Below are 23,321 nucleotides of genomic sequence, written 5' to 3' on the forward strand. Positions count from 1 at the left end.
CTTTGATTTCTTGTATAAGGTGGTTACTGAATTGCACAAATGGGTGAGCTCATTTTGGTTCTAAGATGTTGAAAAAAAATTCAGTGCCTCTACAGATCACTTCTTCTCTCTTTCACATCATCAAAAATCATTTATTTCATATTGTTATTATAATAGTAATATTATTTATTGTTACTCTAAGACCAATTCGTGACATGTGATTTTCATTGTCTGAATACCATGCATTTTTTTTTTCTACGTAACATTGATGAAAAAGCCAACGATATCCACTTGTAACTGTGAAGAACCGTGTTAATTAAAGAAGTTTTACAACTTTCATTATTCTGAATGAGGAAGATATCGTTGACATCAGCTCTCAGAAAAAAAGTTTGGAAAATGCAAAAAGAATAATTTTTAAAGACCGCAAACAGTTGGACTAGGGAATGATTATAGTTGAAGGCCATTCCCATGAACGAAAGCCAAACATAATTGACACAAAAAACTAGTGTAACAATCGATTGGAGGAGAAAAGTAATCATAACAAGAGTAATTTTTTATATTTGTAAAAAAAGGGAAAATGAATAATAATGAAAGATAATATTAAATATAGAAAGTTATGTATGAAATAATTGTCCTCGAGGTGAAAACCAATTGATACAGGTATATTATCAGTGCTCAAAACGCCAGATAATAAACTAAAAATTACTCAAAGAAACACTGAGACTGAGGCACTCTTATGTAAGGTACGTACGTAACACTGTCGTTTTTATTTATTTATTTATTGTTGGACTCTAAAACGGTAAGTGACACTGATAGAATATGAGGATAATGTGGACGCTTTTCAACTTGAAAAAAATTATACAGTCATAGAATTAACTTTATCACGACTATCGTAATTATTAAATGGACTCTTTTAACTTTGAGGATTTGAAACGGTCATGTATTTAACTTGATCATAGTCAGTACAATAATGTGGTAATTTTTAACTTACAAATTTCAATTATTTTTTTTACAATCATATTACCTGTAGAAAGTATTCACTGATCTATGTCGAATAACTTTAACCGCCACCTTTCAATAGCTACTTTGAGATCATATTAAAATAAATAAATAAAAGCTTTATCAATTAACCATAAACATCTGAAATTTGGTAGTCGTTAATATTTTAGAAATAGTTGTCTGCATGACATGAGATTATGTTTCTTTTCCAATGTTCTTCTTCATATAATTTTTTTAACATCATACAATTCATAAAATAATGATTAAATTTAGTTTCAAAATTTGAATTTTAAAACACAAATCATTTATCTGATTTTTTTTGTCTTCAGGTAGAGCACAATTTTTTATCATGCCAACAAATTTTTGATAGACAAGTGTGCTATGAAACTTGGAATTTCAGTTCAGAGCTCATGGGGCAATTGGACTGATTTTTTTATGCCATCGTTTTTGTTGGCCAAGTGCACTGCATCGTGCATATAATAACACTGAGAAATATCAATGGCTGTTATGTGCGGAGTGCGTCCTATTTACAGTACAGGTATCTTTCAACAAAACATATTCATTGGAGTGGAAGGAGAAATGTATATAACCAAATAAACACCTGAAAAATAACTGATCTCAGAAGGAAGCTTGATCAGGTATAAACTAACAAAAAAGGTAATAAAGGTTATTACGCATTCAAATGTGCTAATTTAGATTTGCTTCTTCATATATGTATTCTGTAATAAATTTAAGTAACAAGTCAAGCTTTTCATTTCACAACATCATCGTGTATCTAAAACCATATAAGATAGCAATGTGAAGCCCCATTGTAGTTCTCCTGCTTCCTGCTCTTCACGATTAACCCTAAATACAAGTTGTTGGGAAACGTATTAAACAGTACTTACAAAACAGAAGTGGAAAATTGTCCCAAATTAGGAAAGGGTTCAGGTGAAGAGACATAAAGACGTGGTAGACAGAATGTTCTGGTACAAAAAAGAATGGAGCACAGATAAACATTACAAGCTCCAAAATTTGGAGATGTGACAGGGCATGTGCACAACGGGCTTGCAGATTCTTTGAGAGTTATTCAAAAGCAAGGGGGTCGTATGGATTGCTAAAATTCTCAAGGATGGCCATGATTTATTCAAGATAAAAGGAATGGCCACATAAAGATTATATAAACACAGATAATTGGTGTGAAGTGTGCTAGACTTGAAAGTGGAACTGGGACAACTGAAAACAAAACCTGTTGGAGGACCTCCTTGAATAATTATGTCCAGTGGAAGAATTGGGATGGAAAAGAGGAGTAATGATGAGGTATGCATTCACATTGCTTAGCTTGAGGTGTGAGAGACATTGCTAGTGGTGGTACTAGTGGCAGTGGCTAATGGATCCAGACTTGGAGCAGATGGCTGACTATTTGATTGAGAAATGGGTTCACCAGTTGACAAAGTCAAGCCTATTGACCCTGTCAACATTCCGGACGATGAAGACATTCTGGATGGAACAGACTCTTTGTTGGATCCAGAGGAAAGTTCCAGCCGCAACTCTGATGACGATGACGATGGAGCAAGAGTACCAATTGTTGAACCCACAGGATAGGGTGCAACAGGCATGTCAGCCAGGGAAGAAGCAGATGGACTATAACTCAGTGATCCCATAGAATGATCGAATTTGCATGCAGAACCAAACTTACATACTCCATGTTGTGCATAATGTGTACAAGGTGATGCCCCCTGATTATCAAACACAATCATTAGATTGATGATTAAGAAGGCAGTCAATAAATATTTATCAATAGGAATTTAAATGATAGACAAAGTTATTATTGCCATGTGGTAACTTTTAAACCTATAAGTTGACATTATAAAATATTATGGTACTTTTCTTGAGCCAAACTCCGAAGAGGAACATTGATGTACGAAGAGAAGAGAACAATTACAGCTGAAATGAAATATTAGAGACTGGTTTATCATATTTCAAAAGTCATATATTGAAGAAAATCAAGTAATCCAAACATGTAGAATAGCAGTCCTAGTATAAAATCACATGGAAACATACTATTTACCCATGAAAACAAAGTTTGAACAACTCAAGGTAGTACGGAACATAAATTGAGAGACCAAATAGATAACACAGATCTACGTTCAACAAAGAAACATGCAGAACAAGATGTTCCTAGCATTCTCAAAGATTTGAAGCAAATGCAACTAATGGGGCAAGTAAATCAGCACAAACACAGATATAATGCATAGTTCTTGCATAAAAAGGTTAATACTTGACGTTAAAGGCATTCCATGACACAAGTAACATTCAGGCATAATAAGTAATGCTCAAATAGCCAAAATCTTAATGTTAACATATAACAAACCAAAAGAAATAAAGATCTAATTAAACGAGTTTCTCCAATAAGTATTTCTAGGAGAGAAAAATTGAAATTAGTTTCTCCATAAATTAAAATTATCTTATATACAAACTAATTTGTAGAAGTTTAGTCATATAGCTTTGCTAAAATTTTATTTTTAACTTATACATAAATTAATTTTAGCTTGAAGAAGTCAACTTTTTTTCTCCTAAAACTCCTTACGAAGAAGTATGTCTAAACAGATCCTATATGGAAATTAAGTTGGGGCCTAATAGGATTTTAGGTATTATATGGTGTCTAAGTCCCATAGTAGTATGGGATGTTCAGCGGAATATTAAGTGTTTGGTTCGCCCCCTAAACAACTAGCTTTTAAAGGATGGGTTCTCCAAGTGTTTGGGTGCTTATCAGGACCACATAAGAGAATCTAGATAAAATAAGGAAAACAGTGATTCTGTGGAAGATGATGCCATAAGAAGAAATATATCAAGGAGCTATGAATAACACGTCAAGAAATGACTAAAAAATGCATCAAAACATACCGAAACAAACCACAAAAACTACTACACAAAAGTCAGGTTACCGGTTGATAACCTGGAAAAAAGCTAAATGGTTTTACTGAAATTTTGGCTTTTGACATAGCCCAATGGTATTGATTGATAGGTCTTGCTTCCTTAAATGGTGTTCTGCTCTCGCTATACTTTTGTGATTCAGGATGGTATGAACTAAAAATATACATAAATTCATAAAACATAATAAATAAATATATAACTACAATTCTACAAATCCAAATAAAAAGCATATTTCTTAGACATTGCCAAAATAATAATAATATTATAAACCATTCTCATCATAAATTTCATCCAACAATTTACATACAGGAATAGAACTATCGATCCCATTCCTTAAAATATCCAAAATGAGAACAAGTTACCTCTTCAGTTTGTGCAGAGACAATGTTTCTATATTACACATACTTGTATGTTTTCATGTACTTTTATTGGATATAAATGTTTTAAGGACGTAGGCACTTCATCAACACCAACATGTATTGGTGAAGTTGTGTTGTATCAAAAAGTACTGATATTTCCAAACTAAATAAAATTATAAACCATTGTCATCATAAATTTCTTCCTATAATTTACATATAGGAATAGAACTATCAATCCCATTCCTTACTTAAAATAATTCATAAATAGAACAATTTACATCTTTGGTTTATGGAGAGACAATGTTTCTATACCACACATAATGTATGTTTCCATCTGGTTTTATGGATAGACACTTCACTAACAACAACACCAACACGTATGGGTAAAGATAAAAAGTTAGATATTGCCAAACTAAAAATAAAATTATAAACCACTGTCATCATAAATTCTTCCTATAATTTACATATAGAAATAGAACTATCAATCTCATTCCTTACTCAAAAATATTCAAAAAGAGAACAATTTATATATTTGGTTTATGGAGAGACAATGGTTCTATACTGCACATACTTGTATGTTTCCATGTAGTTTTATTGAATACAAATGTGCAGAGACACTTCACCAACACCAACACATACTGGTGAAGTATTGAAAAGTATTGATATTGCACAAATAAAATAAATAAATAAATAAATCATTGTCATCATAAATATCTTCCTATAATTTACATATAGGAATAGAACTATCAATCTCATCCCTTACTTAAAATAATTCCTAGAGAACAATTTCCATCTTTGGTTTATGGAGAAACAATGTTTCTTTACTAGTGACCCGATGTCGATGGCACGATAGGCCAACAAACAACAAATTTTTCGATAACGAGTGACACAATAAAACCAACAAACAACAAATCTCATGAGGATGGGCTCAAACTCATGGCTATGATACCATGTTAAGAAGTGGGCTTTACGCCTAACTTAACCTCCCATAACCAACTTGTAAAGTAAAGTTTATATCTACTTATATACTATAAACTCATCTTATCTCTTGTCAATGTGAGATCTCCAACACGGTTCTCATGTAGTTTTATAGGAGATAAATGTTTTAAGGGTATAAACACTTCACCAACACCAACACAAACATATATTGGTGAAGTATAGAAAAGTATTAATATTGACAAACTAGAATCATCATAAATTTCTTCCTATAATTTGCATAAAGGAATAGCACTATCAATCTCATTCCTTACATTAAATAATTGAGACAATGTTTCTACACTACACATGTATGTTTTCATGTAGTTTTATTGAATGTAAATGTTTTAAGGGCTTAAACACTTCACGAACACCGACACGTGCGGGTGAAGTATAAATAAGCATTGATATTAGATACAAGAAATAAATAGAAGTATTAGTGCTTCATAAGTTTGGATATATTATGTATATGAACTGACGAAGTAGCCAAGAGTATCAATATCACAAGTATCAGATATGAACACTCTTTCTTCTATCAGAAAGTTTATCACTAGGGATTTCCACCCACAATATGAGAGTTTATCCTTTGGAAGTGGAAGAATAAGTTGTTGGTAGGAAAAAGGCTGCATTAGAATCCCTTTCCATTACTATTGAATCCAATATCAAAGCTCAAGAATTAAAGAAGCTAGGTTAATGACACTTCTTTTTCACACTTCAACTATGGGTCAGAATTCTACATTACACGTGTCTATTTTGTAGTTTTATTGGATATAATGTCAAGGACTTGGACACTTCAGGACACCGACACGTATTGGTGAAGTATCGAAAAACATTTGTATTAGGTACGAAAACAAATAGAAGTATTGGTGCTTCAAAAGTTTGGATATTTTATTTATATGAAATGATGAAGTAGCCAAGAGTATCTATATCATTTAAGTATCAAATACAAATATGGGAAACAAATATAAGTAATAGTGCTATGAGAAAGTTTATCACTAGGGATTTCCACTCATAATATGAGAGTTTATCCTTTGAGAGTGAAAGAAAATATTGTTGGTAGAACAAAAGGCTGCACTAGAGTTCATTGGCTCAGGCGTAAAAATGGCCTCTTCCTTTTCGATCAGAGGTTCCCATCCCACGACCTCAAAGAAGAAGGCTAGTTTGCCACAAAGTCGTCAAAAAAGAAAGAATAGGAATCGAGCTATTGACATATGCCTCCCACCCGAAAGAGAAAACAAAAAAACATAACATAAAGCGGATCTCTTTTCATGCTTGAACTATGGAGTAGACCGGCATAATGGAAGTTACATCCATATGGGACAAACGTTATACAAGAACCAAGTAACTACATGTCATCTAATTGTTAATTAGGAAACAAAGCTAAATGGTTTTACTAAAATTTTGGCTTTTGACCATAGCCTAATAGTATTGATTGATCCATAATTATCTTGAATAAATTCACTAATTCTTTCCTTTTATATCTCCTAGAAATAAGGAGATGTTTTTTTTGTTCCTTTTTTCAACAAGTGTTTATCTCTAAAAGAGACCTATAATGGGATTTGAACCCAAATGAAGTTTTGACCATCTATAAAAGGAAAAAGGACAAGTGGCTCTTGTGTTTCGTCAGATTGAGAGGAATATCGATTTGAAGGAATCGCTCTGACTCTATCTTTGTTTTGTATGAAGAAAGGAATGATCACAGCAAAGAACCAATTTTCTTTCAATTGTTGAATCTCCCTTTGATTGATCAATGTTTGAAGTATCGAATATCAACTCCTTATGGAACTTAAATATCCTTGGATTAATCAGAAGATCCCTTTCAATTGGCTAGGATTTGATACTTGAATGCAAGAGATCTCGTGGAATCATAGTGAATATTTTATGATATATTTAATACCTTGCAAAAAGCTAATCCTTGTTTACCAGCCATAAATTGTCTAACCAGATATAATTCTCTTGACATGTTCCTCAAAAGATCTAATTCATGTGGAGTTTTCCCCAACTAACGAAGTGATCTTAATGAAATTATCACTTACCAAATTGAGCACAATTTTGCAGAGAAATAGCACAACACCTAGTACTAAACTTCACCCCATGAGATAAGACTTTTGTAGGGTTTTAACATGTAGAAAATATGGATAAAAACTTCATCAGATTTAGATAGGTATGGGAATGGATGTTAACTTGCTTACCTAAGACTCTTCAACTAAGCTCTTAAGAGTTGGATCTTCGACGTCAACTCTCAATTATATTAGAAATTCACAACAATTTCAGTGGCACAACCCATGCTTTTGTTCATCACATTCCCAAGACCATAATAGGGTTTTCGCTATAATAGCAAAGAGATGGGTTCAATATTTGATTAAGCCATTCGCATTCTCTTATTTAAAACTTTGGGATACCTGACCCTTGAAGAAATTGTAGGGAATTTTGTAGTGAAGGGGGAAAAGAGAAATATTATAAATAATATTTTCTTATGCATAATGGTCTTACACAACAAGATAAAACACTAGACACTATACTAGTAATAGACTGAGTAGACTCATAATCCTAATTAAATAAGAAAATATGAAAGATAAAAACCATTTCAAAGAGATCATCTAAGTCATTCTATAAAAGTAGTTTGATTCAATCAAATGTTTTAAATTTCGGATAGTGGCAAATTGGAGCCAAACCTAAATACGTGCCACACCCAAAAACAGTATAGCAAGATTGTTGATAGTGGAATAGGTGCCATTTTGGAATATTTTATATAGTCATATAATGCATACTATACGTATAAACTCTCCAAAATGGTAAAAGTAACCCAAAGTTAATCACATTCACACAATTAACAACAAAAGGGGCAGGTGTCTTGAACAAAAACATACCAGTAAATACCAACAAAAGCCAAATACAAGTTTCCTAAATAATAGTCATCAAGCATCATCATCTAAATCCAAGTCTTCTTCTTTATCATTTTTTGAAATTGATATCCCAAAGATAACCCTCCATAGAAGCCCTAATGTTTCTGTTTGTAGGGTATTTTTGGAATCAAGACACAAAGTTGATACGGCTGCTATTCAGCCCACTATTTGGTCCAATTCAGCTGCTCCATTATGGCAGCCCCTGTAGTGGGAAGGGGCTGCCCCGCCGGCAATACAGCATGCTATTTAAAACCCTGGATTCAATAATGATGTTATGAGATATTAGTGATTATTGAAATTGTTGTAACAAAACAACAAAAAGAATAAAAGAGAAAAGATGATCCTTAGAATATTTTACTATCAGGGCTAAATCTAAAATCACAGCAATGAACAAGACAGTGTTGTTAAATGGCCTCTATATGAGCATTATAGTGCTATGCCCACTATTGCATTGCGAAATTCCTTGGATCATGATAGCAACTCTGTCTACTTTTGCAGCCAATATGGGCATCATGATTGCAGCATCCATCCGACATCCTCTTGTCATCTCCATCAAGTCTCCAGCCAAACAAACTTGAGTTAATATTACGCCAATTTTTATTCATTTTATTTAATTTGCATGCAAATTAATTTTTTTATACATAGATAATTTATATATCTCATATTTCAGCCATTATGCCACTTCCACTATCTGCCCCCTACACCATCTGCTGTATGATATAGCAGATTATCAGCTTTCTGCAATCCACAATTGATAACACTGGAGCAAAAAGAAGAAAACTGTTCAAACTACTAACACAATACTCTACCAGCCTGCAAGGAAACTTTGAAAGCCTAAAACCAGACGTTATAGCAGATCTTCCATAGTGCTTATACCACTTCAACCATTCTATGCTAAAAATCAATAAATTCTGTTATCAAACTATCAATCCAAGATATTTTATGACAGATTAGCATTTACCAGAATCCCATTTAGATCAAAATAAATACACCTGGTCATTGAACCTGAATAATCAGCACCTAGATTTTCTTTGACAAGTGAGAGTATTAATTATTACTATTATTATTACTATTACTATTACTATTACTATTACTATTACTATTATATTATTATTATTATTTATTATTATTATTATTGTTGTTGTTATTATTCTGCTCATTTATTTAGAAAACTTCATGACAAGATCCATACGCTTTAATCCTATAAATTTAAGACTATCAAGTATTGACAGTCCATAAATTTAAAAAGCTTTGATTATATTAAGCTAAGCATCAATCTCGGAAGAACCTAAAAACTCATACTAGTCCCAAGCATAAGCCATGACAAGAGCAGCAATTTATACCAAAGATAAAAAATAAAAATAAAAATAATAATAATAATAATAAAATAATAAAAAAATGGAGAAAAAATGACCATCAAAATCAAAACAATGTTAGACACATTTCCTAAACTCAACAAGAATTTAATAGATGAATTTTCAAGTAAGAAATTTGCTTATATGCCAAGCTGATCTACATATAGGAATATGATTCCTAACCTGATGATGTTGGCTACTGGAGAAAATGTAAGGAGACAATGGCTGATTTATCCCTAATTTGATTCTTCCACAGACTTCAGTTTTAGTCCCTGCCATTCATGATAACCATTCTTAAGTCTATGAGCAACGATTTTCAAATGTGTATTTTAAGTAACATGAACCAATTTCACCTATACAGCCATTAACAAACTTGCCCACTCTCGCCCCACCCTCTCCCCTGTGGGGAATGGAGATCTCTGAATACTGAGACAGATTGTATGCAGGACTATTTACTATCTCAAATAGCTATATTCATTTACAAAATCTGTGAGTACCAAATGAACTTAGTTTTTGATAGTGAAATCTAAGGTATGAATACGATCATGGACTGCCACAAGGCAAGATTCTCAACCTTGTTCCTATGATCCTATCATTCAATCAACTACGCAAGTGAACCAAACCATTCCTAGTTTGGGATCAGCATTTTTATTTCCAACCCGAGCTTGCAAGCCCTGCATGTGCATATGACACATACAGATTGCGATTGCTAAAGCTTGACATTTGGAAAAAAAGGGGTTAGTGACTTAGCATTGTTCTGATTCAAAGTAGTTGATAATACCACCATAACAGGTATAATAGGTATCACAAGATCACATTACCCAGTAATCAATATCACGTTAACATGCAGGAGTACAAAAATTAGAAACAACAAGCAAGCTGCTAAAAGAGCAATTATAGAAATTCCATATAACAATGACATGAAAAATTCCAAATATGTGGGAGTAGGAAAGATATACATGCATGTGTATGCTCATAAAAGGATAAAAATGAAACAAATGACTTCTATGTACCAAAAACAGCATTGGTATCATATGTAAATACAACATGCAGGACTAGGAAAATTTGCCTCAAGGAGTACATGAGAAAAAAAAAACCTTTATGATTGTTAAATTAATGTGAGAATTCCCAGTAACACCAATTCCAATGCAACAGGAAATAAAAGTAATCACAATAATTAATGATATTTCAGTATTAACTTACAAACTTTAAAAGGAGTCGTAATGAGTTTTAACTGTTTATGTTACAGTTCCTTGCCATGGCAAAGAACATATCCACACTCAAAGATTTTGAAGATCTTTCGGACTGAACTCACCACTGGTGCAGTTATAGTGATCACACAAATATTCATAATACATCAAAGAAAGGAACAGGATATCCCAGCAAAATGAATGTATGACAAAGTGGGAATTCCACTCTCATAAAGGTCCAATCATGCACAAGGTTACAATATTAAACCAACAGTTTTAACTCCATGCCCTCAAACAATCCCAGAAATGTGTCTTAAGAAAATCAAAGCACAAGAACTAGGAATAGTGCCTGTTTTGTTCTAAATGATGATTTTCAAAGCAAGCTCGAGTTCCAGCATACAAGTTTTGGATTTTCAAAAAAGCTATTGAAAACAAAGTGATAAGAAATCAATTTGGTTATAGTTCACATTAGCTATTTTGATCTCTAGAAACTACAAAATTTTGTTGGAGAGGGACGATGAAGCAACAAAAGCAGAGCTTTTTCCGACTATGTGGAAAATGGGGGATGATCATATGTAATTAACAGCTCAACAAGAGACACCACACAATAACAAAGTTGAGAGGCAACCATTACCGGGCGCAAAGGAAGACCACCAGGACTAAGAGTCACATTTGCTTTTGGTGCAGTCATTTCTGGTGGAGGGTGATACCTATAGGATGGACCAACTTTAACCTCCCCTGTTTTCGGATAATACTGATAATCTGGTTGATTAGACCTTTCTGGAAATGCCTGCTCCTTCTGATTACTGCTTGAAGGACCAACTAAGGAACCAGGTAGTTGATAAGGTCCAGGATAGGCAGCTGCTGATGAAGGCAGTTGTGTCATCCCATAAAGCTGTGCTGAACCAACATTAGGAGTACCGGAAGGAAGTACAGCACCTGTTCCAGAAGCCTGCACCAAGAGAGCTAAAGTTAACGATGTAAAATGCATATAACTTATTGACTGAAATAAAAAATAAATGATTGACCTACTTGATAAGGACCCCAGCCAGAAATAGGTACCATGGCAGGTGACAGTACCACAGGTCCATAGGGACTCTGGACTAATGAGCCAGGCAGCAGAGGAGGCCTTGCAACCAGCACACCAATTTGCTGTGATGAAGGACCAGGTGGGGGCTGCATGGTTGAATATAACGGTGAAGGCACTGGTACAGGCAAAGGCGAAACTGGAGCAACTGGTGATGGTGCTGGAATTTGGACGCCAGCAGGAACCGGATGATGGAATTTACAAGTCGCACCAAACTTGCATTGTCCCGTTTTCACATAATATGAGCACTCCTTTTCACCCTGTTAATTGTTATCATTTATAACATTCAAAATTCACGTAAAAAATTTGCACAATCAGAAAACTAAACTGGATATTCATAAAAGACAGGTAGTCTCCTGTAGCAAACTCAAAAATAACACACCGGACGCAATGGATATCCATAATAGTTTAGTGACACAGGGGTAGCAGATCCTCCTGCTAGCCTCGGGTGGTGGTACTTGCAAGACGAACCAAACTTGCACGTTCTAGTCCTCATGTAATACTGCATTTTAACCATCAGCAGATAGAAATCAGCACAAAGTATATTCACAAAAAACATAACCACACTCCATCCATCATCAACATCATTTTATACAAAAACAACAAATTACAGAATAGTCAAATGCAATCATTCAGTAGAACAATAAAAAGCACCTGGCACACAGGTTGGCCAACTCGTTCCGGATACTCCCCCGCAGTCCTCTCAGCTCCAACAAACTAAACAACACACAAACATCATAAAATTACAAAGCACCAAAAGTCCAAATCACAGTACGCAATGCAAACACAACATCTTAACCTCAGTGAAACAATGATTATTTCAGCAAGATCAAACGAAATTCCAAACACAGAAGCACACGATCACAGTAAGAAACCCTTCACAGATGAAATAAATTAAGCAACAACAAGAACAATAACAAAATTACCGTGCCACGGTCACGAGGGTGATTGTACCGACACCGCGAACCGAAGCCACAGAAACCGGTCCTCAAGTAGTAAGTGCAATCAGCCTCATCGGGGCGTTGCGGATACGATTCCTCCGCAGCACCCAGCCCCAATTGCCACATAGGCTCTGCATTTTCCACAATCAAGATCGAACCCGGTTCAGAAACCCCCACATTCCCCCAAAACCATAAATCACAATCCCCGAACCTAACAAAACGAACCGCAGAGAACACATGAGCTAAGTAAATAAATATATATAGAGAGAGAGATACCTTCAAGACCGGTTTGGGCTCCGGGCCCGGCCCATTCCGGGGACGGATCAGACCGCGAACCTTCACTGGACCGGCCGTACTGCTCCATTGCACCGACCCGAACCGGAGAACGGAGCTGATTTGACGGTGATCGGAAAAGCACAATGAGAGGCTCCGATCAAATGGAAAGTAGAGAGAGAGAAAATGGGGTTGGATTTTCTGATTTTCTGGGGTTTCTCTCTCTAACTCGCACAGACAACGTTTGTTTCTGTTTTCTTCTCTCTCTCTCTCTCTTTCACAAACACACACTCACTCTGTCTTTCAGTTTCAAAGCGTGTTCTGATTTTTGATCTTTCTCTCTCTCTTACAGGGAGGGGCTTCTTTTATTGGTCTGTGTGAGTTTGTTGGTTGGTTTTATTTATATGCACCCGCCAACCCATCCCACCAATATTTACCAAATATATAATCTCCCTTTATTTTTGTTTTATTCGCCTTAATACTATTATTGTCCAAAATATGTAATAATAATAAATAATAAAATAAATGTAAATATTTATTTTATTTAGAGAGAGAATGTGAGGAATTGAGTGAAGCTGATTTGGAACTGAGGTTGGAGCAGGTGGAGTTTTATTAAAGTGATGGAGTGAGAGATATTGAGAAAGAGAAACTTTGAAAAGACTAAAATGACCTTGAATTTCAACATGTGGAACAGTGAGAGTCAATAGAATATGGAATATGACAGAGTTGTCCTTTCGTATTAAACTAATGTAGAAAGGTAAATGGAAAGTTAATTAATTAAATAGTTAATTAATTAAATAGTTAATTAATTAGTCAAATTAAATGAGTTTGTGTTAGTGGGCTACGGCTGACCGGTGATGACAACATATGCAGAAAAGAGCAGAAGATAGATGCTATTGGCCCCACGTGGCATAAAAGGAGGATCTTCCTTAAAAGGGGGTAAAAGGTCGCATGGATTTATTATGTGACCACCAACAGGGGATAATTTCTCCTACACAAATTTTCACAACAGTTAATATGTCCACACCTATCTACTAACTCTACTTAGCTTCTTATACTTCCTTTCTCCCTTCATGTGAAAGGGATTTTATTTTTCTTTAACATTGCAATATCTTTGTCTTTTATCTATCTCCTTTTTAGTGAAAAATATATTCAATCAAACTTAAAATAAATTATATCTGACTTTCTTAACAATGATTTCAATATAAATATTAAATTTAGATCAATACTTTACTATTTGATTTAGATTAATTTCAAGTTTTTAACTTATAATTTTTTTATTTATCTTATACATATATATTTATTTATTATTAGTTTGTTCCAATTTTATAATTTAAAAAAATATTTCTACTATATACAATTTTTTTTCTACTTTACACTTTCATTTTTAGAATAATTTTTTTAAAATTTATGAATGCTTTGATTGGTATGAACGGTACAAAATTTTAAAATTAAATTAAATTAAATATAAAATAAATTAAAAAAGAAGTGAAGTCGTGTTAAAATACATTAAAATAAATTATGAAACTCTAAATGAACTAATTTTATTTTATATAATATTTTAATATTAATTGTTTAGATTGATTACATCATTATATGGTGAAAATTTGGCCTATTTTCACAAATCTTTACAAGTTTGGGGTGAAAATAAAATAAAAAAAATCGCATTGATGACAATCTTTTCAGTATTGAAATTATTCCCACGTTCGTAACATTTTCACATCTCTTTTATTTCCGTATCTTGCAACAGACACAACTTTAATATAGTTACTTACTCTTTTATCATATATAGAAAATATAATGTTTAATAAAATTTAAAAATAATTATTTATTAAATTTTCTGCATTATTATTTCTTTCATATTGTGTGGTGTTCCAAAATATAAAAGAGGATTTTCATTTCCAACCATATAATACAATACTAAAAAGAAATAGAATTCAATTTTCTCTCACACACACACACACACACATATATATATATATATATATATATATCCAAAAGAATACATAAGATAAAAATCAAACAGAAACAGTTTTGTTTTAATTTGGTTTAGATCGATACTTAAGTGTTAATTAGGAGTTACAATATGGTTAAACTGGTCTATTTAAGTTCATCTCACATTCGATCTGCAAAAGACAGACTGAATTGGTCAATCAATTCTGAAAATGCAGGTTTAATATTTTGATTTGCAGGACTACTTTTGTTATTTTGAAATAAAACATTTAAGGACTTATAAAATAGGAAATTTTAACATTTTACAAAATTAAACTAAGACTTTGGAAAGTTTAATGATAAATTAATAATCAAACATTTTTATTTTGATATATTAATGTGAAAACTCACTTCTCCCCTTTTCTAAAACAATGTACTTTATCCTCTTGCCATCCTTGATTCGAAATCGTGTATGCATGTGGACCACACGCGAAGGGTCAGCGCGTGAGATGTTTTTTTTCATAGACGTATAAAAAATTAAAAATTCCAACGGCTAGATTAGATGTGTGGGTTAACGGAGCGGAAGATCTCTGTGTCCGTACAATCGGAAGATGTGACTAAACAACTTTTTGTAAAATAATCCTTTTAAAAGCATCAGTATTATATTATAATAATATTTATTTATGATTGTAATTTCCAAATTTTTCATCAAACTCATTTCTCATAACCTCTCTCGATACGGTGCAAAAACCAGGGGATCGTGCTTGGGTCTTTAGCAGAATGACCGGATGCCGCCGGTGGAGAAGCGTGGTTGACTGTGGTTGAGAAACCGGGAGAAGTGGTATGCAGGTGGACAGTGGGTCCCATGTGAGTGCCCAGACTTTCTGATATTTTCACGCACTCACGTCAAAGAGAAAAATGTCGGTGATTTTATTTATTCAATTTTGTTTGACGTATAAGGTAGACATTGCCCCAGTTTCACATATGCTTCGGCATATATTATTTCATGATTATTTTCAATTTAAAAAAAAAAAAAATATATATATATATATATATATATATATATATTTATTTATTTATGTAAACTTAAATTTAAATGAAATATAAAAGGTGGAGTTTGACCAAATATGAGACCAAAGCTAGAAACTCCACATAGGTTGTTTTGCTGCTACTTACTAGACATCCATTATGCAGATGATTGGTTTCAGAGGATCACGTTGAGACCTAAATGCCACCATTTTCTGTTAATTCAATACTGCAGTCTTCTTCTTCTGTTTTTGCTTGCTTTATTATTGGAACACTCGACCATCCCACCAACCTCTTTCCTTGTCTTTTTACATTTTCTTAAGGTGGATCTATCTTATGTCTCTCCTTAAAATTGTCATTTGTAAGGGATGTAGGAAAGTGAAAAACTGCGCAAAGCAATTTCATTTGTAAGTTTGATGGAAACTACAAAATCCTGAACCCTCTTTGAATGCGTATCAAGAATATTTATTGGTCGAAGAACAGCACATACTATAATGGCGACACTGTCCCCCATCATAACAACATGTTTATTCTTCTTCTCGGATTTATGTTACACTGCCTAATGTTGCAAATAAATGTGTCTATCACAGCCTAAGATTGTGTTTTCCTTACCATTATGTATAAACATTACAGTAAAATGTGTTTTTATGAACATTAAAAAAGATTGCGGTGAGCGTGGATCGAACACGCGACCTTCAGATCTTCAGTCTGACGCTCTCCCAACTGAGCTATCCCCGCATGTTATTAATTTCTTAGGATATAATATTTTAATAATAAATAGATACGTAATACATTTAGAAAGAATATACGAGGTTGAGCTAGACCAATCAAAGTTCATTTTTTTCATTAATGCATTGTGTGTTACGTTTCACGAAATCACCTTTCATATGCAATGTGAAAAGAAGAATTTTTTTTGAAAATGACTGAATACTTGTAACGAAAGAAAAGTGAAGAGGGAGAGACATAAGTGGTGTGTGTATTCTGTTTTGAATGAGGAAATTAGGGTTGTGATTTTGTGACCGAGGAATATATTGAATAGAGTGCGAAGTACACGTTTGACTCACTTAATTTGTAGAATCACTTTCTTGCTTTTTTATGCAATCCAAATTTTGTGAAAAAACGTACCTGGATGCACTGCAATGAAAGAAATTTGTTTAGCTGCGAAAAGGATAGTCCAAAACACTTTCCTTTTAAAGGTTTTCTTAATGTCAACAATGCAAATGTTGCGTTTCGATATACCAAATAAGAGACACTATAACTACTGTTCCTAGTACAAGGTTCCATAACTCACTTCACACTGCAAACCCATTTATATAAACCCACACAACTATTTTATGAAACTATCAACACAAAATAAATGAGAATTCAATTCATCTCAAACACAAGACAGTCTTCTGTTTTTTCTTCTTTGGTTCACTTCTTCTTAACTGAAATTAACTTACAATTGTAGAAACATATTTAATGAATTGACCACAATTTCAATTTTATTACAGAAATAAGGATTAAATTCTACTGGTTTCAATTTTATTAAATCTAAATTACGCCAAACAATGATAAGTATTAATCAAATGGTTCTTATTTCAATATATTTTAGAAAATATATCTATACTGTGAAAAATTAGTATAGATAGAATAACTTATAGTTAGAGGGGGCTTTGGGTATTTCTAAATATAAAAATAAGATGATAAAGATAAAAAAGGTGGCAGTACATAAACTCAGAGATTGCATTGGTAGTGTTTTACCTTTTGAGGGTTACTCCCTACACCACCTCACTTTGCTCCCTTCACCACCACATTTTTTTAAAATTTCAAAACTATCCTTTATATTTTAAAATATCTTACACCCCATCTCTTTTCTTCAATGGATGTCAACATCCGTTGAAGAAAAAATGCTTCCACGGACGTGCCGTTAACGGATGTGGCGACATTCGTTGCCTTTTTTGTTTTTTAGCTTTTAGTTTTTTTATTTTTTTTGTTTTAAATTAATATATAAATATTATTTAATTATTTTAAAATTATTACTTAATTATTTATAAATTAATTTTATTTTATTTAATAAAATAATAATAATTAATTTTAATTTATGTATTATTATTTAAATAATAATTAAAAAATTTATTATAAATATATTAAAACGGATGTGGCTACATCCGTTGCATTTTTGTTTTTTAGTTTAGCTTTTTTATCTTTTTTGTTTTAAATTAATATATAAATATAATTTAATTATTTTAAAATTATTACTTAATTATTTATAAATTAATTTTATTTTATTTAATAAAATAATTATTATTAATTTTAATTTATGTATTATTATTTAAATAATAATTAATTATTTTTTTTATAAATATATGAAAACGGATGTGCCACATCCGTTAACGGATGTGGCGACATCCGTTGCCTTTTATGTTTTTTAGTTTTTAGTTTTTTAATTTTTTATATTTTAAATTAATATATAAATATTATTTAATTTTTTAAAAATTATTATTTAATTATTTATAAATTAATTTTATTTTATTTAATAAAATAATTATTATTATTTTAATTTATATATTATTATTTAAATAATAAATAAAAAACTTTTTAAAAATCTATTAAACGGATGTGGCCACATCCGTTGAAGTTTTTTTTTTTAAATAAAAATAATAAACTAAAATATATGTAAATAGATGTTACGGATGTCAACATCCGTTGAAGGTGAAACGGATGTTGACATCCGTTTATAGAAGGGCAAATAAGGTATGGGGAGGTGCAGGGAGTGGTTGGTGGTGGTGGAGGGAGCAACTCTCTTACCTTTTAGACAATAGTAAGGTAAGGGCTGGTGATATAAGATTCTCCCCCAAATACTGGGTTGGGCCTTGAGGAAGGCTAGCGGTCTGAGTTTGAGTGATACTCCCTCCACCACCCCATCTTCTTCATCCACCTCCCAATTTTTTTTTAAATTCTAAATGTATCCTTTTTACATTTTATTTTATCAATTTTACTTTTTATTTTCTAAAACCCTAATCTCAATCCCTTTCATTTTCACTTTCCCTTTTACTCTCAGAAACAAGTCCTCACCCTCTACTGTCACTTTTTCTCTTTCTCTTAATTTCCACTTCCGTTAACACAAAATTTGACAGAAAAAACAAATTCTACATGGTATAAATTTAAAACATTTATAACTTCTGATGAATTTTGAAGTATCATGATTCCATAATATAATATGCTAAAAATTTATTCCCCATTTCGTTGTCTTTAAATAACCAAACTCGAAAAATCTATGCTTAAAATTACTTTTGTTCTTACAATGGTGCAATGAAAGAGAAGTATGTTTGTTGAGTACAAAATAAAAAGTGAATAAAAGAAAAAATAGTTAGTTCAATTTATCTTCTTCTCTTTCTATCAACTTTTGTGTTAACGGAAGTGAAAATTAAGAGAAAGTGAAAGTGACAATGGGAGATGGGGGTTTGCTGCTGAGAGTGAAAGGGAAAGTGAAAATGAGAGGGGATTGGGATTATGGTTTTAAAATATAAAATGTAAAATTGGTAAAAGTAAGAAGGGTAAATTTAGAGTTTTAAAAAAATTGAGGAGGTGTAAGGAGAAAATGAGGTGGTGGAGGGAGCATCACTCTCTGAGTTTTCTTATTGGGCCCAGATATACGGTTATGAAGCCTTCTTTTGTTTTCTCTAACTTTATGATATAATGGATGGATTATCTTTTGTTTTCTGACTTCAATCCCAGAATATATATATATATATATATATATATATATATATATATATATATATATATATATATATTTATTTTATTTTTCTTAAAATGGTATTATAAATTATATTTATTTCTACGTTAAATCAACATATATAAAGTTAAAAATCATTTCATTAATACAATTTAAATTTAGAATTTTCTATTTAACATTTTTAAGATTTTGTAAAGTGGGCAAGAATAATGAGCTGATCCAAAATATACAATCCAGATAAAAAATTAAACCCATTTAAGAAATGGACAAAACTGATCGAAATGCTTCTAATAAGTGGCCAGCGAAGCATATCGAAGTCGTTTAAGAGCTCAACTCTATTTTCTTCATATTTCAACTAATGTTAACCTAACCCTGACTAGCTTGTCACCATCTCTGCTAAGTTAACTTACCAAAATTCCTATATTGATAAGAGATGGATGGCAACTATCTCCACTGGTTAGAGATCGTTGCTATAAAGGAAGAGTATACTCTAATATTTCCAGCCTCACAAATTCATGCACACTAAAAGTGATAAATATTTAATATATGCTTAGGTAATAAACTATATAACATTATTAAATTATTTTTTTGGCTATTCATTAAACAATACATGAATGTCCTTTTAGTCTTCGTTCTCTATTTTTTTTTCTGTCCGGAATAAAAGGTATGTGAAAGGTATAACCTGAAACTCTTCACCTGCCAATTTACATAGAGAATGTATAATCGATAATCTTCGAATAAATTTTGCATGACATTTTATTGGAATGTGACAATTCCTAAATAGTATTTTTATATACAATTAAAAAAAAACCTGTGAAAACTAGGATGGAAAGTGTATTGGACGAAAACCCTCTATACGAAGTTTAAGAGTTTCGTTTTAATTTCTTCAAAAAATAATTGGTTTCCAACCCTATTTGTTACTTCCAAACCCGTCCAATGACCTATGTAAGCTTGATAAAGCATCATAAGTTACACAAGATTGTAAAGTAGAAGAGGAAAAAATACAAAACTACAGTGAAAAATATAATTTTAAAAGAAAATATACAAAATTGCTGACGAAGACAAACACTTCATTTAATCTCTAGTCTACCAGTAACTAAGATTAAATTACCATTTTCTACAACTTACGTTTGGAAGACAATACCAAGGCAAAACACAATCAGGAATCAACATCCTGGGTACGGGTGAAAAAGATTTCGTGTTATATCTCTCTCAGAACAAATTTGGAACACGAAAAAGCATTCAAAATTCAGAAAGTTCCGTTGAATCACATGGCCAAATTTTCAAATATTCAGAAAGATTGTTTGTGGTTTTAGATTTAATTGATGGAAAAAAATGATTCCTGAAGCCGGGTAAATATGGATATACTTCTAGCCGATGTTCGGCAGTAATAAGATTTGGATACACACTTATATAAATTTGTTTCATTCTACTCATATCAAAAAGATCACCAAGAAAATATCCAACAGAAAGATAAAGATTAACCCAAAAACAATAGTCCAAAATTCCTCAAACAAAATCTGAAAGTAAACAACTAACTGGTACGTTTCCTGACACTCAATCAGCAACCACATTACATAAACAAGTTGGGCTTCTTGGCCTTGTATGTGGTCTTCAGCTTCCTAGATGGTGGCCTAACTTTCTTGAAGACCAATGGGAACTTGATTTTGGAGTTGTGGAATTGTTTGGTGCTCTCCCTCTTGCAAAGCTTGGCTGGGATGGTGGCAGTCTTAATGATTTGGATGCAAGGGCACCTGACCCTGTGACGAGAAGCCATCTCATTGTACATCTGCTCAACTGCGCCATTTAGAGTGGTATCACGGTACTCCTTATACATGTTGTGGTAACCGGTCCTACTCTGATACCTCAACCATATCCCATAGTTCTTAATTTTAGTTGGGTTCTTCTCAAAAATCTGCAAAATAAAACATTATTAACATAGGTAAAGAACATACTCATGTAAAGGAAATAAATAGTACGCCAACGTAAAGCAAGCAGTACAAAATTCATCTCAAAACAGAGATGATTAAATAAACCGTATATCCAGACAGCTCAACACGACACAAAACAAAAGGATGACCAATAAAAATGCCAACTCTAAAAATCAAGAAAATTCTGCATAGACATGAAATAAATCACATACAATCCAAACTACACATTTCAAAGTTCTGTATAATAATTAAGAAATGATTCAACTAAATAGTGAATTGAAATGAAGTCGAGTGCCTTTAAAAGTCAATCTTAAGCTAAAGAACGACCGAGTCGGCAAGTAAAAAGAATTCAGAATAGATCAACACAAATAACTTATCTATGATAAAACCATAGCAATATATTTTTTTAAGTATTTTAATGAAAAAGGAATTAAATACAGCTTGACCCTGAATTACCATATGGATAGAAGAAATCTGAGCTATACTTCCAAATTTCACAAAAATGTTTACGATGCACTGAACATGGATTACAGAAAGAAACTAACCAAAACAATAACTTAATTAGATATCTCAACATAACGCAACAAACACACTGCACATTAATCATACCAACATTAGGCAAAACTCATAAAACAAGTTCCCTCGAAAACAATAACCACCATCCAATGCTACCAAATTATACCATCATTAAATTATATGTAAATTCCATGTCCTCTAAGGCAACGAGAGAAGTTTAATACAAAAAAAGGCCATGAAATCAAGGCTTTTCATCACTAATTTCAACCACTTGGAAAACATATTATTCATCAGCATTGTGAATTTAAAAAGATAAAAGAAAAATTAAGCATATAGCAAGGTCTGAGAGAAATATTACCTCATTGATAGCGAGCATTTGACCATTGCTCTTCTTCACTTTCTTGAGCTTCCTCAAAAAATACCTAACCATAAGAAAAAATTCAGAAACGGAGTTAACTAGATCCAAATACCCTTTAACAAAACCCATATACAGCAAGCGGAAGAAGAGCATTGCACAAAAAGATCCCACAAAAGAAAATGAATGAAACAAAATATCTAATAAAATGAGAGAATATACGAAAGCCAAATGAGTTTACCAGAACTTAGATTTTGCGCGAACCTCGTTGGTAGCCCAAAGCTTCATGCGGTAAATCTTAGGGTGCTGATCTGCTTCCGTTGGGAGAGCCCTCCCAACGACCTGGTACTGATGAAACTGCAAAAACCCAAACAAACATCACACGATGAAAATGACTAGCATAGTTACACGAAATCGAACGCCAAATACTGCTGATTATACACACCCTGAACGTAACCATTTCTGAGAGAAGACAACAAACGAAGATCACACTCTCTCTCTCTCCCTCCCTCTCAGTCTGGCGCTACGATGAAGAGCAGCAAAGTAGGGTTTTTTTGTATATAAAGAGGCTTGAAACCCTAGGTCTTAATTTCGGGCACTGGACTCGGGTTCTTGGATTAACTACTGAAAGGCCCAAAGATTTTATCTTCTTTATGACAACATTTGAGAATTGTGGTGTAATTAGTTAATTGAATTTAAAATTTTAATAAACTTAAAGTTTGAATTATCTGTAATACAAATCAATATTAAAAGGAGATGTTTATATGTTTGTTTGTATAAATTTTATTTATCTTATTTACTTTGTGAATATTAAGTTATTTCAAATCATTAGCGTTTTTAAATTACGAAATATTAGACAA

At 32.6% G+C, this 23,321-nt stretch overlaps 2 protein-coding genes and 1 non-coding gene across 3 annotated transcripts; all 3 read right to left on the minus strand.

The window, feature by feature from the left end:
* Nucleotides 1-1,662: 1,662 nt before the first annotated feature.
* LOC108342915 (zinc finger CCCH domain-containing protein 58) lies at nucleotides 1,663-13,374 on the minus strand. Its single transcript, XM_017580819.2, has 7 exons — nucleotides 12,984-13,374; nucleotides 12,693-12,838; nucleotides 12,421-12,483; nucleotides 12,149-12,268; nucleotides 11,712-12,026; nucleotides 11,314-11,631; nucleotides 1,663-2,696 (listed from the first exon to the last, which is right to left on the minus strand). The coding sequence occupies exons 1-7, from the start codon at nucleotides 13,069-13,071 to the stop codon at nucleotides 2,295-2,297; spliced, it is 1,452 nt and encodes a 483-aa protein (XP_017436308.1). The 5' UTR covers nucleotides 13,072-13,374; the 3' UTR covers nucleotides 1,663-2,294.
* Nucleotides 13,375-16,603: 3,229 nt separating this feature from the next.
* TRNAF-GAA (transfer RNA phenylalanine (anticodon GAA)) lies at nucleotides 16,604-16,676 on the minus strand. Its single transcript has one exon. It is a non-coding gene; the product is annotated as a tRNA-Phe (tRNA).
* A 4,392-nt stretch (nucleotides 16,677-21,068) lies between these two features.
* On the minus strand, nucleotides 21,069-23,056 carry LOC108341791 (60S ribosomal protein L18a). The gene is made up of 4 exons (XM_017579444.2): nucleotides 22,907-23,056; nucleotides 22,703-22,818; nucleotides 22,465-22,528; nucleotides 21,069-21,574 (listed from the first exon to the last, which is right to left on the minus strand). The coding sequence occupies exons 1-4, from the start codon at nucleotides 22,919-22,921 to the stop codon at nucleotides 21,233-21,235; spliced, it is 537 nt and encodes a 178-aa protein (XP_017434933.1). The 5' UTR covers nucleotides 22,922-23,056; the 3' UTR covers nucleotides 21,069-21,232.
* Nucleotides 23,057-23,321: the final 265 nt, after the last annotated feature.

Source organism: Vigna angularis, chromosome 6, assembly GCF_016808095.1.
Source record: "Vigna angularis cultivar LongXiaoDou No.4 chromosome 6, ASM1680809v1, whole genome shotgun sequence".
NCBI classification, from domain to species: domain Eukaryota; kingdom Viridiplantae; phylum Streptophyta; class Magnoliopsida; order Fabales; family Fabaceae; genus Vigna; species Vigna angularis.

What these genes read in the sequence shown, in the direction of transcription:
- LOC108341791 (XM_017579444.2), bottom strand. An exon ending in CGCGCAAAATCTAAGTTCTG is followed by an intron (nt 22,529 to 22,702) that starts GTAAACTCATTT and finishes TCTTATGGTTAG; the next exon opens with GTATTTTTTGAGGAAGCTCA. An exon ending in AAATGCTCGCTATCAATGAG is followed by an intron (nt 21,575 to 22,464) that starts GTAATATTTCTC and finishes TTTATTTTGCAG; the next exon opens with ATTTTTGAGAAGAACCCAAC.
- LOC108342915 (XM_017580819.2), bottom strand. Translation starts at nt 13,071, where the DNA reads ATGGAGCAGTACGGCCGGTCCAGTGAAGGTTCGCGGTCTGATCCGTCC. An exon ending in TTGGCCAACCTGTGTGCCAG is followed by an intron (nt 12,269 to 12,420) that starts GTGCTTTTTATT and finishes GTTAAAATGCAG; the next exon opens with TATTACATGAGGACTAGAAC. An exon ending in ATGGATATCCATTGCGTCCG is followed by an intron (nt 12,027 to 12,148) that starts GTGTGTTATTTT and finishes AACAATTAACAG; the next exon opens with GGTGAAAAGGAGTGCTCATA.